We start from the raw sequence: 21,786 nt of genomic DNA, 5'->3' as shown, positions 1-21,786 counted from the left end.
TCATTCTTTAATTATACTACATATACATTCCGAAAGTTCTTATTATGAACGTAATATCATCTTTATAAATTAATAATTATTAATTTTATATATATTAATTTTCGCTAAATTAATAGATTTTTCATAGTCCCAAGGTAGTTAATTTATCAAGTATCTATTGTATATAATAATTTTTTGCAGTCTCACTTGGGCCAAAGGGTTAAATTAATAATTTTGATAAATTAATAAGATAATATTTAAAAAAAAAACCCTTATACAACTCTGTGGTCCGATTCATATCACAAACTAATAATTTGCTAAAATTACAAATGCTTTTACAATATTTTATTAAATAATATATGATTCTATTATTACTTAGTTTTCTTCTTCAAGTTTAAATATAGTTTGATCTTATCTCTAATTTTGTCTGCTACTTCTAGAAGTTCCAAGATTGAATTCCAATATTTTATTTTATTAAATAAAATATGATTCTATTATTACTTAGTTTTCTTTTACAATATTGTGTTAATTTAATTTATATTTAGTAGATTAATTCATTTTTTATTGATTAGACTAGTAAAATAAAATGAATTTTTAGTTGAATAAAATGTATGTTCATTGAATTGTATACATGCTTTATAAATTAATAATTAATTAATAATTTATCAATTAATTAATACATCTTTAAATTAATAATTTTTTATGGTTTCAAATTATTAATTTATAGGGGTTCTACTGTGGCAGCCAATTAAATAAAACTATTTGAAAACCACTAACTCACTGATGGTTGTCGAAGCCAGCAAAAATAAATACATACTCTAAATAAATTGTGTATAGTAATTTAGCAGGGTCGTGTCCACAGAGATCGGTAATATTTAAATCCTTTTAAAATGTAAAATACAAAATGAGGGAATTGTTGACAATAATAAAAATCAAATTAAAATAACAAGAATGCAAATTAAAATTATAATTCAAATTAGGGAAAGCTCTGGTTGAAGGAATTAACTCAGCTTGATTCGACTACTGATCATTGATTCAAATATAAATCATTACTACTTATGAATAGACTGGTTATAACTACTGAGACCCTCTAATAGCCAATCTCTCCTTAACTAGTCGATAACCAAGGTACGACCGTTGGCTATTTCCCTAATCAATAGACAACCCTAGATACGATCATAGGATTTAATCAATTAACAGCCTGAAAAATCAGAGAGACCCAAATCCTAATAAATAAACACATACAATGGTTTATTTAAATTAGATTGTTTATTCTTATAACACAACTCACTGCTATGTTATTTGTCACAAACATTAAAATCTTCATACAATGAATCCTTTAATTGACAATAGATTAAGTTGATAATTAAATAGTGGCCAGTTATCTAATTAACAAACATACTCATGAAAATAATTAAGAGAATAAATAAATACCCAAAAAGCAATAAAACAATTAAGGCATAAGAAAGATCTCACAGTAGTGATGAATCAAAGCTTCATTAACCTTCAACCAGAATAATAGGTTTAGTTCTTCATAGAGAGAAGAGAAAAATTTAGATCTAAGGTTTCTTTCTTTTCCCCAATGTGTCCTTCTTCACAATAGATTCCTCCCTTAAATACTCTCTCTCTCTTCTCCTCTAAAGTTCTTTTTAAAATAAAATACTAATATCTGAAATATTAAATTCGTAATTACAAAAATACAAAACATGTTAAACTAAAAACTACAGGTCCGTAATTGACAACACGCGCTCACGCCTTATCAACAAAGTTCTTCTGACGCTCATAATTTCTCCAAGAGAACAATTATCCTTAAACATCATCTTGTAGCTCAATTTTAGCACCAATCAATAGAATTGCACCTACAAAAATAAAACAGAAGTAAATCACTATTATTAAGTGCAAAACATCGATATTAAGGGAAGTAAACAATGTAAAACTAGTGCATAAATTGCACTCTAACAAATTCCCCCACACCAAGATGATGTTTGTCCTCAAGCATATAACTCAAGACTAATCCCAAATCTCCACTCAATTCTCATTTCAACTCATCCAAAAACAATCTTAAGCAAGCATACCTCAAGAATTTAAGTCGATCAACATTCGAAAGACAGATTTTAAAGCATAGGATCTCATAAACTAATATAAAAGAAAAACATTCAACCACCAAGAAGATTCATTCAAAATTCAAGTGCAACAAGATTTAATAGCCCTCTCATTGACTTCACTCCATGCACTCAAAGTGTTTAGGGTATCATTTATGCACTCAAATCAAATCAAAGAATGCTATTACCATAAGCTTGCTCATATATCACATCTCAATCCACAAAACATGAATAAAATGCAAAAATCTAAGGGTCTTAAGAAGGTTGTAATGGGGTTAAATAGGTTAAATGAAAAAGAAAGGTCTATGAAAGAAAAAGAGATCAAAATGAGAAGAATGAACTCATTGAATGAACTTATGATATCAAAATGCTTATTTCTACTCAAGTTGCTAAGAATGTAACATTTTTTTTCGATTTTTTTTCTTTTTTTTTTGTTTTGTTTTTTTTTTTAATCAAACAAAAGAACGAACCTTGCACAATTTAATTCAAGCATAATGCTTGTTGATCTAATTGAGAAACTTTAATATAAGGTAGAAAAAGCAACAAAATATATACAAAATATATCCACACAATGAGTCCAAAAATCTCCTTAAATTGAGGCTCAAAAAAGAAGAAAAATGGTTAAGTAGACGGAGAGAATTAGATGGGTAATGGTTAAGGCTCAAACAAAGATAACAAATAAAGGTTTTCGGGTGGAGAAAAAGAAGAAAAATGTGAGAATAGAAAAATGTAAAGTGGTTGCCCTTATCATTTTAATGCATAAAATCCTGTAATGCGGCTTCAACATGCATAATAAAGCAAGTTCTAGAATAAACAAACTAAGATTGATATTCATATAACAAACATAATTAGAGCAAAGTGGTTGCTCATAGGCTCAAATCCTCACAAAGTTAATAAATTTGCCATCAAATCATATACACTCTTCAAATGAATCAACCATCAATAGTGGTGTAGAATGAGAAGAAGGTATGAGTGATATATAAAAGGAAAGGTAAAAAGGATAATAAGCGAGAAAGATGTATGTAGTAATAAAAAAATGAAAGTTAAAATGTGAGTGATGAAAGAATATGGTAAAATAAAAATAGATATGAATAATTTGAGATAGATGGGAAAAGAGTAGTGAGAAAGAAAAGAAAAGAAAAGAAAAATAATAATATATATGAAACATACTAACTCCAAAATCATTTAGGGATAAGTAGAGTGAAAATAATACTTCCAGACATCAATAATGCACAAATCACTCCCCCACACCAAGAACTTACATTGTCCCCAATGTAAGATAATCAAAGCTCACATAAAAATTAAAAGGTAAGGATAAAATATTAAAGGCAAAAACTTCTCTGAATTGTGAGTTTTGATCCACATAACGTCTATGGGCTTGGCAGAAATGGTGGGATAAATCCCACACTCTCGAAGTATGCGGCCAAATTCTGCTCCATCCTGTTCAGCTTGTGCTCCATTTTCTCTAATTGAATGCTCAAAGGTGGTGCGGATGTAGAAGGAATAGTTGGTGAGGCAGCAGTTTTGTCGTCAAACTCGTCATCAGAGGTAGCACCACTCCTAGCATAAAGCTTATTTGGAAGTTGAGTGGGTCCTGGTTGAGTAAACTGAAATCTCCCCTTCTTGAATTCGACTACACCTGTTCTTTCAAACACAGACATACCCAAAAATTCCTTTTTCCAAGCAGGATGCAAATCATTATTGTCATGATCAAGCACACATAAGTTTATAGCTAACAGAGTAACGTATGGACCAAGAAATAAAGTCCTATACCATTTAAGCACACTTTGAAATTGATCTGCTAACCAAAAACCTAAATTAGGTCTCACATCATTTAACATGCACTAGATAAAATAAAACTCAGTTTTAGAGAACACTCCCGAGTGATCTTTCTTCCCTAAAAAATTATATGCTAAGAACCGATGCACACATTTCAAAACAAGATCACGTAAGAAAGAACTCTTTGATTTACTCGGGTCATAGGCATTGTGATCAATAGATAAATTACGCCAAAGACCATAAGGCTCAAAATTTTTGCTAAAGTCACAAATTGCTCCTAAATATGCATCACTAGAAGAATAATCATCATCAATGAATCCTAAAGCTAGGTTAAAATCTGTGATAGATTATGAAAAATTTCGTCCCATTAACCTAAACTTTAGAACATCCGGAGTATGCAAAGTAAAATCATTCGGTATAGTAAATTGAAAAGTACCATAGAACTCCCTAATCAACTCAACATAACCCAAACAATCAACATCAACAAATTTACGCAAACCAATCTTATCTATCAAAGAATCAAAATTATCCTTAACATTCAATTTTTCAAGAGTCGAGTAATGAATATACTTAGCTGGAAGTATTTTTCGCTTCGAAATATCTTTGTACCTTTCTTTCTCTTGTTGAGTCGTGAATGTGAGGCACCCTCCGAGATTGGATTCCGCAAGTGGCAAAACACTCATGCCTTTACCATGTTTCGATCTTTGTCTTATGGCTTGGCGTGAATCTGAAACTGTGTTCCATGGAACTGTAGTGGGAGCGGCAATCTTAGATTGCTTTGCGACGGGTGTCTTTTTAGATGACTTGGAAGTTGATACTTTCCTCTTCAGCATTGTTACAATAATTTCACTCACGGATTTCGATTCACACAGCTGGAATGCAGGGCGTGGGCTGGTTGCGGATGATTGCTGCTCAACTGGAGCTTGCAGGTACACGGCTGCTGGTTCAGGTTGCTCGCGGATGGTTGTACTGCACGGGTTGGAGCTGGTTGCCCGCGTGGGCTGGTTTCGGATGTTCGCTGTTGGGCTGATATTGGTTGCTTGCGCGGCTGATTGCGGCACGGAGCTGCGCGCGGGATGCTGGTGCTGCGAGACACAGGATGCTGGTGCTGCGCTCGTGGGATGGTGCTCGATACTGGTGCTGCGCATGTGCAGGGCTGGTTGCTGCGGGCGATGCTTGCTAGTTCAGGCGGGTTGGTTTGATGCTGGTGTGCTGCAAGCGGCTGGAGAAGAAAACAAGTTTTGAAAAATTAAGGATTTTGTGAACAGTGAATTTTTTTCTTTTTTTTAAAAAAAAATAATAATAAATAAATAAAGTTATTTTTTTTAAATGATGAATCACTTGAGACACTAAAAATTTCAGAAGTACTTTTTTAATAAACATGTGGGCACGCCTTAAAACCATTTTACTTTAAAATCACAGAAGTACTTATTAGTTAAAACGTGGGCACGCCTTACCAAAAATTTTCTTTTAGCCAAAATAAGCAAAAAATTATTTAAACAATCTAACTCAAAATTAAAAACAAAAGATATAACAAAAATCAAAATAAATAAATCCTTTGGGTTGCCTCCCAAAAAGCGTCTTTGTTTTATGTCTTTGGCTAAACACATTCATGCATCAATCCCTATAAATGGGACTCTCGAGAGCCACATCCTCCATAATATTCACCGAAAAACCTTCATAAAAAGGTTTTAAGCGTTGACCATTAACCTTAAAAACTTTGCCAGAGGTCGACTTCGAATCTCAACTGCACCATGAGGAAAAACATTAGTAACAATAAAAGGTCCAACCCAGCAAGAACGTAATTTACCCGAAAAAAGTTTAAGCTTAGAATGAAAAAGAAGAACTTTTTGACCAACAGAGAACTCCTTTCTCAAAATCATTCTGTCATGTCTTCGTCTTTTCCTTGTAAAAAACTTCCTGCACTATAGGGTTAATAACATCCACAGAAAATACCGAATGTTCCTCATTAGGATATTTAATGGCATAATTCATATTGAATTCTATAACCTCTCCATCAAACTCCATAGTGAGAGTCCCTTTATGTACATCTATTTTAAACCTAACAGTTTTAAGAAAAGGTCTTCCTAGCAAAATTGGGACAGAATTAGAGGAGTTATCCTCTTCCATATCAAGTACATAAAAATCAGCCGAAAAAACCAACTCATTAACTTGTACTAAGACATCTTCTAATACCCCATCAGGATATGCATTAGACCTATCAGCTAGTTGAATTATCACGCCAGTGTCTTTTAATGGACCAACATTCAAAGATGAATAAATGGAATGAGACATGACATTAATAGAAGCTCCTAGATCTAACATAGCCTTTTTAACTCTAACACTACTAATTTTACAAGGGATAGTAAACATACATGGATCATTGCACTTAGGAGGTAGTTTCTTTTGGAGAGCTGTTGAAACATTCTCTCCCATGTGAACTTTTTCATCTCCTCTTAATTTTCTCTTGGAGGTGCACAATTCCTTAAGGACTTTAGCATATCGAGGTATTTGTTTTATAGCATCTAATAAAGGAATATTTACCTTAACCTTGCGAAATATCTCAAGGATGTCTTTCTCTTGTTCCTCCTTCTTGGATTTTACAAACCGGCTTGGAAAAGGAGGAGGTATCACAATAGTTAGGGGTTTCGCTCTGGTGGGTTGCGCATCTTAAGATTTAGGCATCTATTCATTCTTCTCAAGCTTATCTTCTACATGCTTTGTCACTTTCTTACTAGGCTCTTGCAACTCCTTCCCACTTTTAAGGATGACAACACTAACATTTTGCTTTGGATTCACCTAAGATCGTAAAGGTAATCTCCTTAATACTTGAGACCCCAGACGGCTCACTGTAGCCTCCAATTGACTCATTTGGCTCTCCAAATTCTGAATGCTTGTTGTAGTTGCATGCTGAAATTGTTGAGTGTTAGTCGCAAGTGATTTAACAATTTCTTCAAGAGATATACCTGACTTGGAGTTTGACTGTGGTGGTGCTAGTTGTCTTGGTGGATACTGTTGTGGGAATCCTAACGGCCTAACTCCATAGCTGAAGTTGGGATGATCTTTCCATCCCGGATTGTATGTTTGTGCATAAGGATCATACCTCCTTTGAGGCATGCCTGGAAATCCTCCAACTGCATTGGCTTGTTCAACGGGTTCTTCTTGAAGTATAGAACATATATCAGTTGAATGACCCATATTGAAACAAATGCCATAAGTCTTTACCTGTTGCACATTACCTACAACAAACTTTTCCACAAGAGAAGTAAGTTTATTTAAACGTTGTTCAACAGAAGAAATATTTACCTCATTCACCGTTCTTGAAGTGGCATCTTGCCTGCTGCCAAATTATTGTGCGTTGGTAGCCATATTTGAGATCAACTCCCTTACTTGAGTAGGGGTCTTGTTCACCAACACACCTCCACTAGCAGCATCTATCATACTCCTATCCATTAATGATAGTCCTTCGTAAAAACATTGAATAAGAAGTTGATTAGAAATCTAATGCTAAGGACAGCTGGCACACAATTGTTTGAATCGCTCCCAATACTCATACAAAGTCTCCCCAGAAAGTTGTCTGATCCCACAAATATCTTTTCTGATGTTGGCAGCTCTTGAAGCAGGAAAGTATTTCTCAAGGAACTGCTTCTTCAAACCATTCCACGTTGTAATCGATCCAGGAGGCAAGTAATACAACCAATCTTTAGCTAGTCCATCTAAAGAGAAAGGAAAAGCACGCAACTTAATCTGCTCTTCAGTCACACCTTATGGCCTCATACTTGAACACACAACATGAAACTCCTTAAGATGTTTATGAGGATCTTCACCTGCAAAACCATGAAACTTGGGTAACAAATGAATAAGACCAGACTTTAATTCAAAATTTACCTCCAAGTCTACATATTGAATGCAGAGTGGCTGCTAATTCAAGCCTAGATCAGCTAACTCTCTAAGAGTTTTTTCTACAGGTGCAGCTCTATCCATCACTTGTTCTTCTAAATCGCTAGATGATTCAACTAAATCAGGCACCGTATCTGTTTCAGAAAGCAAAGACGATGAGGATCGTTGCTTAGCTCGCTTCGTTTGCTGTCTCAGCTAGCGATCTATCTTCTCAATTTCAGGATCAAACGAAAGTGTACCTCTATGAGAAGAACGAACCATACACCAAGTAAAACATAAAAAGGATTAAATAAACGACACCAATCCCCGGCAACGACGCCAAAATTTGATGGTTGTCGAAGCCAGCAAAAATAAATACCTACTCTAAATAAATTATGTATAGTAATTGAGCTGGGTCGTGTCCACAGAGATCGATAATTATTTAAATCATTTTAAAATGTAAAATACAAAATGGGGGAATTGTTGACAATAATAAAAATCAAATTAAAATAACAAGAATGCAAATTAAAATTGTAATTCAAATTAGGGAAAGCTTTGGTTGAAGGAATTAACTCAGCTTGATTCGACTACTGATCAATTATTCAAATATAAATCATTACTACTTATAAATAGACCGGTTATAGCTACTGAGACCCTCTAATAGCCAATCTCTCCTTAACTAGTCGATAACCAAGGTACGACCGTTGGTTATTTCCCTAATCAATAGACAACCCTAGATACGATTATAGGATTTAATCAATTGACAACCTGAAAAACCAAAGAGACCCAAATCCTAATCAACAAACACATACGATGGTTCATTTAAATTAGATTGTTTATTCTCATAACACAACTCACTACTATGTTATTTGTCACAAACATTAAAATCTTCATACGATGAATCCTTTAATTGACAATAGATTAAGTTGATAATTAAATAGTGGCCGATTATCTAATTAACAAACATACTCATGAAAATAATTAAGAGAATAAACAAATACCCAAAAAGTAATAAAACAATTAAAGCATAAGAAAGATCTCACAATAGTGATGAATCAAAGCTTCATTAACCTTCAACCAGAATAATAGGTTAAGTTCTTCATATAGAGAAGAAAAAAATTTAGATCTAGGGTTTCTTTCTTTTCCCTAAAGTGTCCTTCTTCACAATAGATTCCTCCCTTAAATACTCTCTCTCTCTTCTCCTCTAGAGTTCTTTTTAAAATAAAATACTAATATCTGAAATATTAAATTCGTAATTACAAAAATATAAAACACGTTAAACTAAAAACTGCAGGTCCGTAGTTGACAACACGCGCCCATGCCTTATCAACAAAGTTCTTCTGAAGCTCATAATTTCTCCAAGAGAACAATCATCCTTAAACATCATCTTGTAGCTCAATTTTAGCACCAATCAATAGAATTGCACCTACAAAAATAAAACACAAGTAAATCACTATTATTAAGTGCAAAACATCGATATTAAGGGAAGTAAACAATGCAAAACTAGTGCATAAATTGCACTCTAACACTCACCCCAAGGGCAATTGCTGTCTTTGCCTATTTATTAGGTAAAATTAGCTAGATATGCTCAGATTTTTCATAATTAATGTTGTTGTTCTCCAATTCTTAAAAATTTAAGTAAATTTGAATTCATTTATCTACAACATGATTAAATAAGTAATCTCGAGAGCTTGAGATAGTAATCTTTTTAAAAAGTATAACTAAATTTACATTTATATATGTATTTACACTTGCACGCGATCACGCGCAAGGGTGTATTTTACGCACTATTCCCTATAAATGTCTTGAAATTTTCGTTCACCCTTGTTCAAGCTTTAAATTAAATAAGTAGAAGAAAAATAAAGAGAAAAATCTTTTTTTTTTTGTTGCATTGAAAAGAGGGTAATTGGTGTTGAGCCTTAACAAGAGAGTGATTGTTATCATTTGGTGACTGTTTCAATCCCAAGAAGCAGTTTACAACAACTTTAATGGAAGTGTGACCAAAGGAGTAAGGCTTGCTAGATGGTAAACCACCACAATGCCAATCTCAGCGCTAGTGAGAGCGAGAAGCTCACTACCCTTCTTGTAGAGCCTAAATCAATGTTTAGAGAATGTGATCATTCTGTCATCCCTATTTTCGCTCTTCATCTCAATCTTTAACTTCTCCAAAAGATTGAGATGAAGAGGATTGAAAATGAGGTAACAAGGGGATTACATTGTCCAAATGTAGATTCAAGATCTACAAGAAGGCAGATGAGCTTGTCACCCTCATGGGCACTAGGATCAGCATTGCGTGCTTGTTACTGTCATTGATGTAATAGTTATACGCTCAATAAAAATTTATTATTAATCTTCCTAACAAAGCTTTGTTAGCAAATTTTGGCCTTGAAAGATAACAATAATTATTTACCATATTTCTACATGAAGGTAAATAATTTAATGGTCAAGTAAGTATAGGCATGCTTTCCCATCGGATAGCCTACAAAGTGGTACTAGATTATCGTTATGATAAACTAAATGTATTTATGGTTTTTTTCATTTTAGATTATTTATTGTGAACATTATTTGTTTCAAAGTGTTTATGCATGTATGTCTTATTTTTTAGAAAATGTCTTCCATCAACCTATTATTAATTATCTTTATTAAAAATAAACTTATTTGCGAAAATTATCTAGATTGGAAAAGTAATCTATTTAATATTCTCACTACTAAAGGTTGCAAATATATTTCAACCTAACAATGCCCCTCAAAACTAACATTATACGATTATAGAAACTAGAGGGAGCCTTAAAAGAAATGGTACGAAGCTAACAAAATGGCCAATCGCTATATATTGGCCTTGATTTCTATGGAACTGTAGAACAAGCATCAGTGCAAGGAAACAACCACTGAAATATTAGCCAATCTCCATAAGATGTTTGGGCAAAATACTCATTTTATCATAGAAGTGGTGTTAAAATGTGCTACTGACACCAAGATGGAAAAGGGCACAAGCGTTTGTGATTATGTCCTCAAAATGATGGACTATTTAAATAAAGTTGAGATTCATGGTGTTTGAATCGATGATAAAACAAAGATTAACATGGCGATTGAATCTTTGCCTGATATATTTGAAGAGTTTAAGGTCAATTATATTTTAACCAATAAAGATATGACCTTAATTGAATTGATGCATGAACTACATGCTATAGAAGATTTTTATCATGGAAAAAAATTCTTGAAAAAGGATTCTCTTCAAGGCCTAAATCAAAAGACTAGGATAAGCAAGAGAGAATTGGGATAAGAAAACTATCTGGTAAAAGAGATGGTAAGCCAAATGGCAAGTGCCACAAATATAGACAGAAGAGTCACTAGAAAAAAGATTACCCTAAGATTATAAAAATTGAGTACATGAAATCTTTAAGTTTCCTAATTAATTAGATTTCAATTGATTCATGCGATAGTAAATTCTGATGTAACTAATCTTATTTGTGATTCATTTTCTTAGTTTTAGGAAACTAAGAGACTCAATGAAGAAAGCATTAAACTGCAGTTGAGAACATGCTAGTTTATATCAGTTGAGAAGACTTTATCAATTTCATGAGACTTTAGATTCTGATAATTGTTCTTATGTTCCAAACATTAAGGAAATTTAATTTTAGTGGCTTGTTTATAATAATATAAGTACACTGTTATATTTGGATCCTCTATTTATTGTAATTACTTGTTTTGATACTTTACAAGGACAATTTATATCAAACAAGTCCATTAATATATTCAAAGCAAGATATAATGATTCATGATAAAGAGTATATACATTTATCAAAGAAAATAAATATTTCTTTTAACCAATACCACCTGTAATATTTATGCTTAAGCCATATAAACTATAGTAAAATTTTATAAGAATGATTACTGGAAGGCTTTTTTGGCCATTGGGATTGATCATTATCACTCTACAAATCTTATTTGCAAAAGTAATATTAGGGGTGGGCATCGGATCAGATTTGGATAGATCCGATCCGATCCGATCTAATCCGAATAAATTCGGATCGGATTCGGATTCTGCTTCAAATCCGATCGGATGTAATTTGTGCAATCCGATCGGATTTGATTCGGATCGGATCGGATCGGATTAATCTGAATAATCCGATCGGATTGCACTGCTCCTTAAAAAAAAAAGAAACAAAAATTAAATGAAAAATTGAAAACTTAAACAGCTAAACCTAATTCCCAAATCACAAAACCACCCACGCAACCCAGCCACGCGACCTGACGCACCACGCAACCCAGCCAAACCAACCCACGACCACAAACCACACACACAGGCCACAACCTGACGCACACGACGACTCACGCCATCGACAACACAAACGGAACGAACCCAGCCGGATCTTGATCAACGTCCAGTTGCCATTCACGACGAGCAGCTGACGGCGAAAGCAACCTCGCGATAGCCGACTTGTTCATTGTGTAAGGTTCCTGTCTTTATTGCATGATTGTCTAAGGAATTAAATGTGCAGTCTGTGATGAGCAAATCAAGAAGACGAAGTGAAAGGCTGCTGCAGAGAGATGAGCTCTCGACTTACCTATATTTGGATGTGTAATTATCATATAACACCCTGAGCTTTTGATAATGAAGCTAATGAAAGAATTGTGTAAGGACTTGTGTTTCATTAATTCTAGATTTCATTAATTTTTGGTAAAAATTGTCAAAAAGGTCCCAAATCCGAATACAATCCGAACCGATCCGAATCCGAACTTATCTTAAATATTCATCCGATCCGAATCCGATCCGAACTATTTCGGATCGGATTGGATCGGATTTGAAGTTCGGATTAAAATCGGATGGATTTTTTTCCAATCTGAATTATCCGAAATCCGATCGGATTCATCCGAACCCAATCCGAATCCGAAATTGCCCAGCCCTAAGTAATATGATAAAATGTAGCTCTTTTCAAGCTAAAGAAAAATGTATGTGGACTAATCAATTTACAAGTTAGAAAAGATTATGAGTATTCTATCAATCTTATTAATTACTATTCACTGCATTTATGTTTGTCCAAATGCATCATGATTCCATGGCTTTTGAAATTCAAAAGAGTACATGGATAAGATAGAAAAACAATTAGATAAGAACATAAATGAAATTCGATTTGACCGAAGCAAAGAATCTCTCTTTAGAGAATTCAAAGTCTATTTGGTTGTAAAATGGGATAAAAGTCCCATTTGTAATGAACTCTATGATATAAAAGTGTAATTAATTGAAGAAACAACACTCTTTTGAATAAAACAAGATATATGCTAAGTGATTTTTTATTTACCTTTTGATTTTAGATATGAATATTTATAACTGCATAGTCTATTGAACTTAGTTTCATCTATATCAGTGCCTATTACTCTAAGAAATTATGGATGTGTCTCAAACATGGTTTGAGAACAAAGAACATATCAGAATCATACATGAACAAGAAACTAAGAATCAAAGAATAGAGGAAGATAACGTGGTTCAGCGAATTCTCATTAGCTTACATCCACAAAGGAATAAAGTGACAGGCCTTTCATTGATTGATCATCAAAGTATAGAGAGTTTTTCAAAGTACATTTCTTTGAACATTAGCTCTTAATCACAAAGTCTCAATTCCCTTTTATACTCAATGTAACTTCAGTTTATTAAACCAGAATTAGTTGCATTCAACAGCTTGTAACCACCTAGATGCAATTTTCAGAAACTTAAGTGTGAGGCACGCATTATAACGGCTTTTAACAACCTGATTCTTAGATTCCTTCTTCACATGCATCTCATGTGCTTTGTTTAATCAGAAAGGCAACGCATGAAGTCGTTTCAATGAGTGTTGATTATACACATCAAAACACACATTACAGAAGTTGTTTTGAAGCCATTAAAATTGTTTCACCAGTTACATAACAACATATTTATAGACATATACTTAACTTTCCTTGAGGAAGACTAGATAAATGACTTAAACCTAAGAGTAAGGTAAAATTAGAGAAATCATCAGGGGATTAAATTGATGCTTAGTTTTTTGTATATGTTTAAGAACAGGAAAAAGAGCAACAATAATTAAAAAAAGGATTATCCCTGAAATGTAATAACCTATTGAACTATGTTGCAATGGATGTGTAATTTTATTTCTAGCCAAGTACATGTTACTGAGAGTATCCTATAGGAATATTTCAAAGAAACAAGTACACATTCCCACTAGTTACAACAAAGCTCTAAATAATGTAATGTGGTATTATGGCAAAAGGCCATAATATGCAAGTTGCTAGGATCCATTTATGGATTAAGGCAAGCATCTTGATTATGAACCATCAATTTTGATGAAGTATTTATAATGCTTGGATTCATTAAGGACATTGATGAACTATACTATACAACAAATTTAGTGAAAGGCTGTAGCATTACTATTCCTTTATAATGATAACATCCTCTTAATTAAAAAAGATAGAGGAGCATTATTTGTAATAAAAGGCTAGCTAGTAGAACAATTTAATAAAAGTGACCTAAAAATAAAAAGTTATATTCTTAGTACCAACCTTCAATAAAACCAGAAGAATAAAACTCTAACTTTATTGTAAACAGCTTATATTGATAAGATTATGTCTTGATGAAACATTTTCAATTCCAAGAATGATACTAATTATTTAGAAATGGAGTTATTTATTCTCCAAGCATTAATGTTCTTGTATATTTAAGGAGATAGATAAAATGAGAGAAAATACCTATGCAAAAACTGTGAATGGAAAGTCTTATTTACGTCATGACATATTCTTATTCTGCAGTTGGATGGTCACTAAATATCATTCAAACCTTAAACATCAAAATATTGTTAAGCATTTAATATAGATTCTGAAAAGAACTAAGAACTATATGCTTATGTTTTTTTAGTGGCGATCTCATGCTAGTAAGTTTCACAAAAGATTCTGACTTCATGTCAAAAAAGGATTCCAGAAAATTTATTTCTAAATTGTGTTTATATTGGGAAGTGGAGAAATGGTTATGGGAGTATGAAACAATTTAGTGACATAGACTTCATAAATAAAGCTAAAAATATGGCTCTATTTGAAGATATTAAAAAGGCTATTTGATGAAACTTGAGATGGTACCTGTACCAACTGCATTTTTAAACTTTAGTATTGTACCTATAGTAATTGTATCTATTAAATTTTATTAGCATAATGGTGGTGCAATTGATCAACCATAGGAACCAATAAATCACAAGAAAGAAAAACATAGGGAATACTACCAGTTTAAAGGAATAGTGGTGACAAGTTATATAACACGTACCCCAAATGGCATTAGAAAGCTATATGGTAGATCTTATTAGAAATAGTCATTAATGGGAAATCTTTATAACTTGCAGTTGGAGTCCTACAACATGTGCAATATGCCAAATACAATTTGAGAGCTAGTGGGAGACTGTTGGGATTATCTGCTATTTAAAGCATATTAATTTATTTATAAATACATTGTCTGATTAATAAAATATTTGAGATATTTTTTGAGATATCTTAATTGCATAAATAATTTGAATAAAGTCCATTTAATCATATTATTTATATGTGTGGTAATCATATGGATTTACAGAAGAGATAAATACTAGTTATCTTATAATTAAATAAATTGAGTTCACAATTGATAAATAGAGTGGGGTGCCCTATTTATGTTTAGATTGTAGTAAGTTCATTGAATAATTTATCTTAATCATGTATGAATATAATGATGTAGTTTCACTACATTAGATTAGATCCCATATAAGATTTAATTAACCTTGAAATGACAACCAGGCTTATTAAATCTCATAACCATTGATTTTATTGCGGTCTCAATATTGAGTTAATTATAGTTTCATGATTATGATTGTTATTCTATTTGAGTTATGAATAGGTGCGACATACCTTTGTAGTTAAGATTATGCGGTATCCTGATGGGAGCAATTATGAGTAATGAAATTATAGATTAACAATATAGAATTTGTACAACACATCTCTTGATGAGCTTTTGATACTTCATCATAGAATTCTTCTACCAGAGTATGTCAACATAATTAGAATGTTGAAAATGATAAATAGAGAAAATTAATAAATGTCAAGGAACATGATTTAATTAAATTGATCGGATAGTTGAGATATCAATTTAATTACTGATATGGTACAAAGGATTTCACAGTAAAGAAATCAATATAGCATTGGTCAAATTATTATTCGAGAACACTATCCTAGATAACATACAATTATAGACGTCAGTAGCAATCTTTTAATGGAGTAGATTTGAAACTAAATAATTGGGGTAGTTTGATTACATGTCTAATTACTGTAGTCATTATTGTATGTACCCAAGTGATCCCCATGTTAGCTCTCTTAATTGACTGCATTACTGCTGGATTAATAAGAAGACAACTAGCTATTTGAGTTAAAAGCCTAAATATTTTATTTGGCGTGAGGCTCCATTTAATATGCTTGTGTGTAAGGGGGTCTTGTACTATTTTACAAGGTAGGCCCCTATAACAAGAGCAAGTGATGCGCCACTTTTGGCTTTATCTTACCTTTTAATTTAAATTAAATATTTTTTGATTTAATATAATTAAAAATGAGATAAAATAAGGAGCCTTGGGTTTCCACTAAAAGATATAAAAAGACTTACTTTTTCACAAAAGATATAGGATTCACAATAGACAGAATACAAAAATGAAATTTTTTCTCTTTAACTTTGAGAGAAAAAGCTTTTGACTGTTAGTTGCTTTCAATAGTGATAAAGGCACCCACACGTCAAGTGTAGATTAAACTTGAGTCATGATTTGGATGATTGTTAGTGATGGATTGTGATTTAACAAGATTGGTCGTGATAGATCGTGACTTTGGAGCCTAAATTGGTACAACAAAAAAGCAAAGGTACAATTTCTAAATTATAATAATTCTATATGTTATCTGAGAATCGCGATCCAAATATTTCCACTATAAAATAATTTTCAACCAACAGCTATATCTCAAATTAATGGTTTAAAGTAGATTTTATCCTTGTTTTTAAATATTCCCACCCTAAATACACAAGGAGACAATTTATGAATTTGACTAAAATAAGGAGACAAATCAACTAAATTTGACTAAAATACCCTTGCGCTATTTTCTTTTTTAATGGAGAAATTCAGTCAAGGACTTAATGAAACAAATTTGAATTGCGCATATATTGTCTAAATAAAGATTACTTTTTTTTTCTTTGCTTATCTCATTAGATAGCTAGAATTAGCGCAATATGCTTGGATATTTCACAATTGATGTTATCATTCTCTTCTTCTCCATAATTAGGGAAATTTGAATTCATTTATCTTTAACATACTTGAATCAGTAATCTAGAAAGCTTCACTTAGTAATCTTTAAAAGAACATAATTAATTACATGTACATTTTCGTATGTATTCATACACGCACCACGAGCATCTGTTGAGTGTATTTTACGCGTTATTTCCTATAAAAGTTTCTAACATTTTCCTTAAACCTTCTTCAAGTTTTAACATTACTATTTGGAAATTAAAAGAAAAAAATATTTTTTTGTTGTATTGAAAAGAGAGTAATTGGGTTCATTATTGTGTGAATTTCTAGGGATTTATTAGATTGATTGGTGTGTAATATGAAAATTGTTAAAATGAAGCTAAACAGATATGCACGCATATCGGCAAACACGTTACTTTTCCCTCTGTTTTTTCTTCATCGTATGTAATCAACATTTGGTAGTTATTTTGAAATTTCTTTTATTTGTATTTGATTTTTGTTTGCTGTTCTATTTTGATAATGTTTTTTCTGTTTCGCTTTCCAGTGTAACTCCCCCGCAGTTTGACGTGGACACAATGTTGGGTAGCCACATTTGTTTGCAAGGTATGTGTGGCTAAATCGTGTCTCTGTTGCCAGTAATTAATGACATCACCATTGTGTAGATTTACAACTTTAAATTTGAGGATAGATAATTAGTATAGAGTATAGCTGAGAGTAATTCACAAAAATATCAGATGTACTTTTAAAATTTTTCCCATTTTTGTTGAACATACTATAGCATTACTACCATAATAAGCTCGATGAATTAATTGGTGCTGGCTAACATTTCCAAAATGAATGTAATTGCCTTTTTTTTTTTTAAATGAACACAACAATTTCCCTGTGCTTTCATATATGTGGTCAATTTTGTGATGAATTTATAAAAAGGAAAGACAGACACAAAGAATTAGCTAGTAAGGTCATGATTCTATCTATTTAAATTGTTACTTTACCATGTTTTCTTTATAATTGTTAATGAATTAAATTCTTCAAAATTTAAGGTATATCATTTATTAACTTTACACCCTTGTATTAAATTTTGAAAAATATGGTCAATGTTAACTTAGAACAGATAAATTCTTGGCGTCATACAAATTAATTGTCCGCGTCTTTCCTCTTATATATGCATCACAAAATGATCATATCAGAGCACACAAAAATCATTGTTCATAGAAAATGAAATAAGCCAATCATATTGATTTTGGAAATGCTAGCCAAGAAAACCAGAGGGAGACAAAATATTGAAATGAAAAAGATAGAGAATGAGGATGATAGAATGATGACATTCTCAAAACATAGATCAGGTATATACAAGAAGGCCAGTGAGCTTGTTACTCTTACTGGAGCTGAGATAGGAATTGTGTTGTTCTCACTGTCTGGGAAACCTTTCACATTTGGACATCCCTCCCTGGAAGCTGTTGCTAACCGCTTTCTGGGGTCGAACCAGAAGCATCCGAACGACAACACTCATCCGCTGGTCGAAGTTCACCGCCGGGTGAGAATTAATGAACTGAATCAGCAGCATAATGAACTGCTGGGCTAGCTGGATAAGGAAAAGGCACGGGAGAAGATCTTGACGCAGCCTAGGAAGGGGAAAGAGACTCAGCCACCTAGGCGGGAAACCCCAGTTGATGAGCTCAACCATCAGGAGCTGCTTGAAATGGATGCAGCAGTTGATGATCTGCACAAAACTTTTCTCACCAAACTAAAAGAAAAGACCGTTGCCGCCTCTCCCTACATGGCACATCCTATGTATTTTCGTCATTAATAATATATCTCATTTTCCTTTAAATTTGGCATAGAAAATCTAATAAAGCTGCAGGTCCAAATGGTTAACTTGAAAAATGCTAAAATGCTACCGACCGTAATTGCCTATGGTACAATTTGAGAATACAACTTATTTTTGTCCCACAACTTCGACATAATTTCGTGAGCATCATTAGCAGCAATATTGAAATTAATCTGTCAATTCATTCAAGTAATTAACTGATTCATACTTGGTGAACTAGATTTATTGTCATATATTGTAATACCCCACACCTTTATAAATTGAGAGAGAGAGAAGAAAAGAGAGAAGAAGAAGAGAGAGAGAGAATGGAATAATCGAACTGGATCGACCTGAACCGGCGAACCCAACCCGGCTTCTGTTTCCATTTCCGGCCACCCCACTAGCAACGGAAGGTGCCGACTGAACCAAAAGATTCTGCTGATCATTGTACCGGCCCCGTTGCTATCGGAAAACAACCGGAAGACCACCGATCGAAGCCTTGAATCTTCGCGGAATCGTCACCTCGATTCGGTGCATTTTCACCGCCTCAATTCGATGCGTTTTCGCCAGAATTAGGCCGTGCCAACACTTGGGTTTTGATCCTCACCTTGGCCTTTGCTATTTCCAATCATCCACAACCACGGGGCAACCGATTGGCCGTTGAAGGATTCATGGCTTTGGGAGCTCAATTCGGAGCCATCGCCGCGTGTGGGAGGTCACCATCACCACCGTTGGACTCAGCTTGCCTAGAAGTGCATAACCCGAACTTTCCATAGCCATTGGTTGACTTTTGGTCACTGTTGACCAGCAAGGGCATTTCAGTAATTTTACACTCTGAGGGGAATTTTGTGATTCCAAACTTTGTGGGTATTTTAGTAATTACTATAATTGAGGATAAGTTGGCAATTTATGATCCTGAGGTTGAATTGGTAAATTATGATTTTAGGGGTATTTTGATAATTTTGAATTCAAGGGCATTTTGGTAATTCTATAGTATTTGAGGGTAATTTCATAATTTCAGAAATTATGATTATTTTGGTAATTAATGATTTAAATTGAGATTATTTGAAGTTAAGTATGAAATGTGACTATATTGAGAAATTTGAGAACATTGGAGTTTATGATTATAATTTAATTTTATCTTATAAGAGTATTTTTATTGATTTTAGGCCGATGATATCGATACGCGTTTGTTACTCGAGGGAGCTAGGAGGTAAGTAAACTAGATTTTTAAATGAATATGTATATGTTTGGACAAATGTTAAGTTACATTTAATGTAACTTACACCACTCACATGAAGTGCGTGGGCCCCACACCACACACTGTTCGTGTGAGTGGATGTAAGTTACATTAAATGTAACTTAGGAGCTCCCACATGTTTGACATGTTTGAAAAGCCTATTTTGATATATACGGATATGGATTTATATACTCTGCCCATGTGTTTATATGATGTGTTGATAGGATGTGTTGTTATGTGTTATGTGTGAATGATTCATTGGCATGAGCACGAAAATGCATTATGTTTTCTATAAAATAAGAAAGTGGATTTTAGCAAACGAAATTTGAAGAAAGAAAGATTGTTTTATAGTTTTGGCTTGGATGCTTGAATTCATTACTGGCTTAGTGGAGGATACTTTGGATGCTATATTTGTTAACATAAATATGTTAATAATATTGATTTTGATGATAACAAATTTTAAATGTATTTTGACAAAAATAATGGAGTTATTTCTTAATAAACGAAAACTCTTTTAATCATTGCCTTATTTCTTCATAAAAGATGGATTTCAAATTAGAAAGAAATTCTCTGCAAAAACTTGTTTAAAATTGCAATACTGGTCATAAACGGTGAACCGTTTTTTTTAAACGGTTAACCGATTAAAGGCAGAGAGTAACACATTTCCTTAACCTCTAACCGTTCATGGAAAACGGAAAACACCCAAGATGGGAAGGTTACTGGAAACTAACGGTGAACCGTTTATTTTTAAACGGTTAACCGATTATCACCAGAGAGCATCATATTGCCTAAGCTCTAGCCGTTTACGCTTAACAGAAAACACCCAAGATAGGAAGGCTACTGGAAACTAACGGTGAACCGTTTCTTTTTAAACGGTTAACCGATAACGTCCAGAATTGAGGGTTGTCCGCCTCTAGTATTGATTAACTGATGTTCATTTTGCAGGTTACTGGAGACAAACGGCTAACCGATTATTGTTCAAACGGTTAACCGATAATATCCAGAAACGTTACCTCACGCAAGTCCTTAACCGTTTAGCGTAAACGTATAACGAATGCTCATCTTGCAGGTCTCTGGAAGTTAACGGCGAAAGGGCAATCCTAAACGGCAAACCGTTTATTTGAATTCTGGTCCAACGGTAACTTTGAACAAGCGAAACGGTTAACCGTTTATCGTTAACGGCGAACCATTTTCTGCCCGACAGTTTGTAACGGCTAGATTTTCAGCTCCAGATATAAATAGGCTCATTCAAATTCAAAGAAGGTTGATCACAACACAACCATTTGAGCTAATATTCGAGAATACAATCTTCATAGAGCTTAGAGCACATTCTTGCTTCATCTATTCACATATTAAGCATCATTGAGTTATCTTGTATATTGTGAGAGGCAAAACAAATTTGTAATCTTTTACTTTGAGTGATTGTAAGTGTTGGGATACACTTGGGTTAAGAGATTGGGGATAATCTCTTGTTGTAAAGGTCCATTGACACCTCGGAAGTCAAGTGTAAGCATTTGAAGCCTTGGAGGCTTGCTTAGTGGAATCCTCAAGCCCGGAAAGCTTGGAGGCGTGGACGTAGGCGAGGTTGGCCGAACCACGTAAAAATCTCGTGTTTGAATCTCTCTTCCCTTACCTTTTTATATTGTGATCATCTTAATTATTATTGCTTTGAATTTGAGTTATAATTGCATTAAGATTTTCTTTATTATTGAATAATTTTTTAGAATC

General features: G+C 33.3%; 1 protein-coding gene and 1 pseudogene across 1 annotated transcript; one reads left to right on the top strand and one right to left on the bottom strand.

Annotated features, from left to right (window-relative positions):
• Positions 1 to 5,747: 5,747 nt before the first annotated feature.
• On the bottom strand, positions 5,748 to 7,313 carry LOC112100011. Its single transcript, XM_024187579.1, has 5 exons — positions 7,251 to 7,313; positions 6,827 to 7,085; positions 6,642 to 6,770; positions 6,025 to 6,529; positions 5,748 to 5,922 (listed from the first exon to the last, which is right to left on the bottom strand). The coding sequence occupies exons 1-5, from the start codon at positions 7,311 to 7,313 to the stop codon at positions 5,748 to 5,750; spliced, it is 1,131 nt and encodes a 376-aa protein (XP_024043347.1).
• A 10,944-nt stretch (positions 7,314 to 18,257) lies between these two features.
• On the top strand, positions 18,258 to 18,818 carry LOC18031966 (annotated as a pseudogene).
• Positions 18,819 to 21,786: the final 2,968 nt, after the last annotated feature.

The sequence above is a fragment of the Citrus clementina genome, unplaced genomic scaffold, assembly GCF_000493195.1.
Source record: "Citrus clementina cultivar Clemenules unplaced genomic scaffold, Citrus_clementina_v1.0 scaffold_9, whole genome shotgun sequence".
In the NCBI taxonomy this organism is placed as follows: Eukaryota; Viridiplantae; Streptophyta; class Magnoliopsida; order Sapindales; family Rutaceae; genus Citrus; species Citrus x clementina.
Note: the sequence above shows the minus strand (reverse complement) of the source record. Positions and strands in the feature narration are given on the sequence as shown.

What these genes read in the sequence shown, in the direction of transcription:
- LOC112100011 (XM_024187579.1), bottom strand. Translation starts at nt 7,313, where the DNA reads ATGGATAGGAGTATGATAGATGCTGCTAGTGGAGGTGTGTTGGTGAAC. An exon ending in AGGTGAATCCAAAGCAAAAT is followed by an intron (nt 6,530 to 6,641) that starts GTTAGTGTTGTC and finishes CTAAATCTTAAG; the next exon opens with ATGCGCAACCCACCAGAGCG. An exon ending in GTCTTAGTACAAGTTAATGA is followed by an intron (nt 5,923 to 6,024) that starts GTTGGTTTTTTC and finishes TAAAACTGTTAG; the next exon opens with GTTTAAAATAGATGTACATA.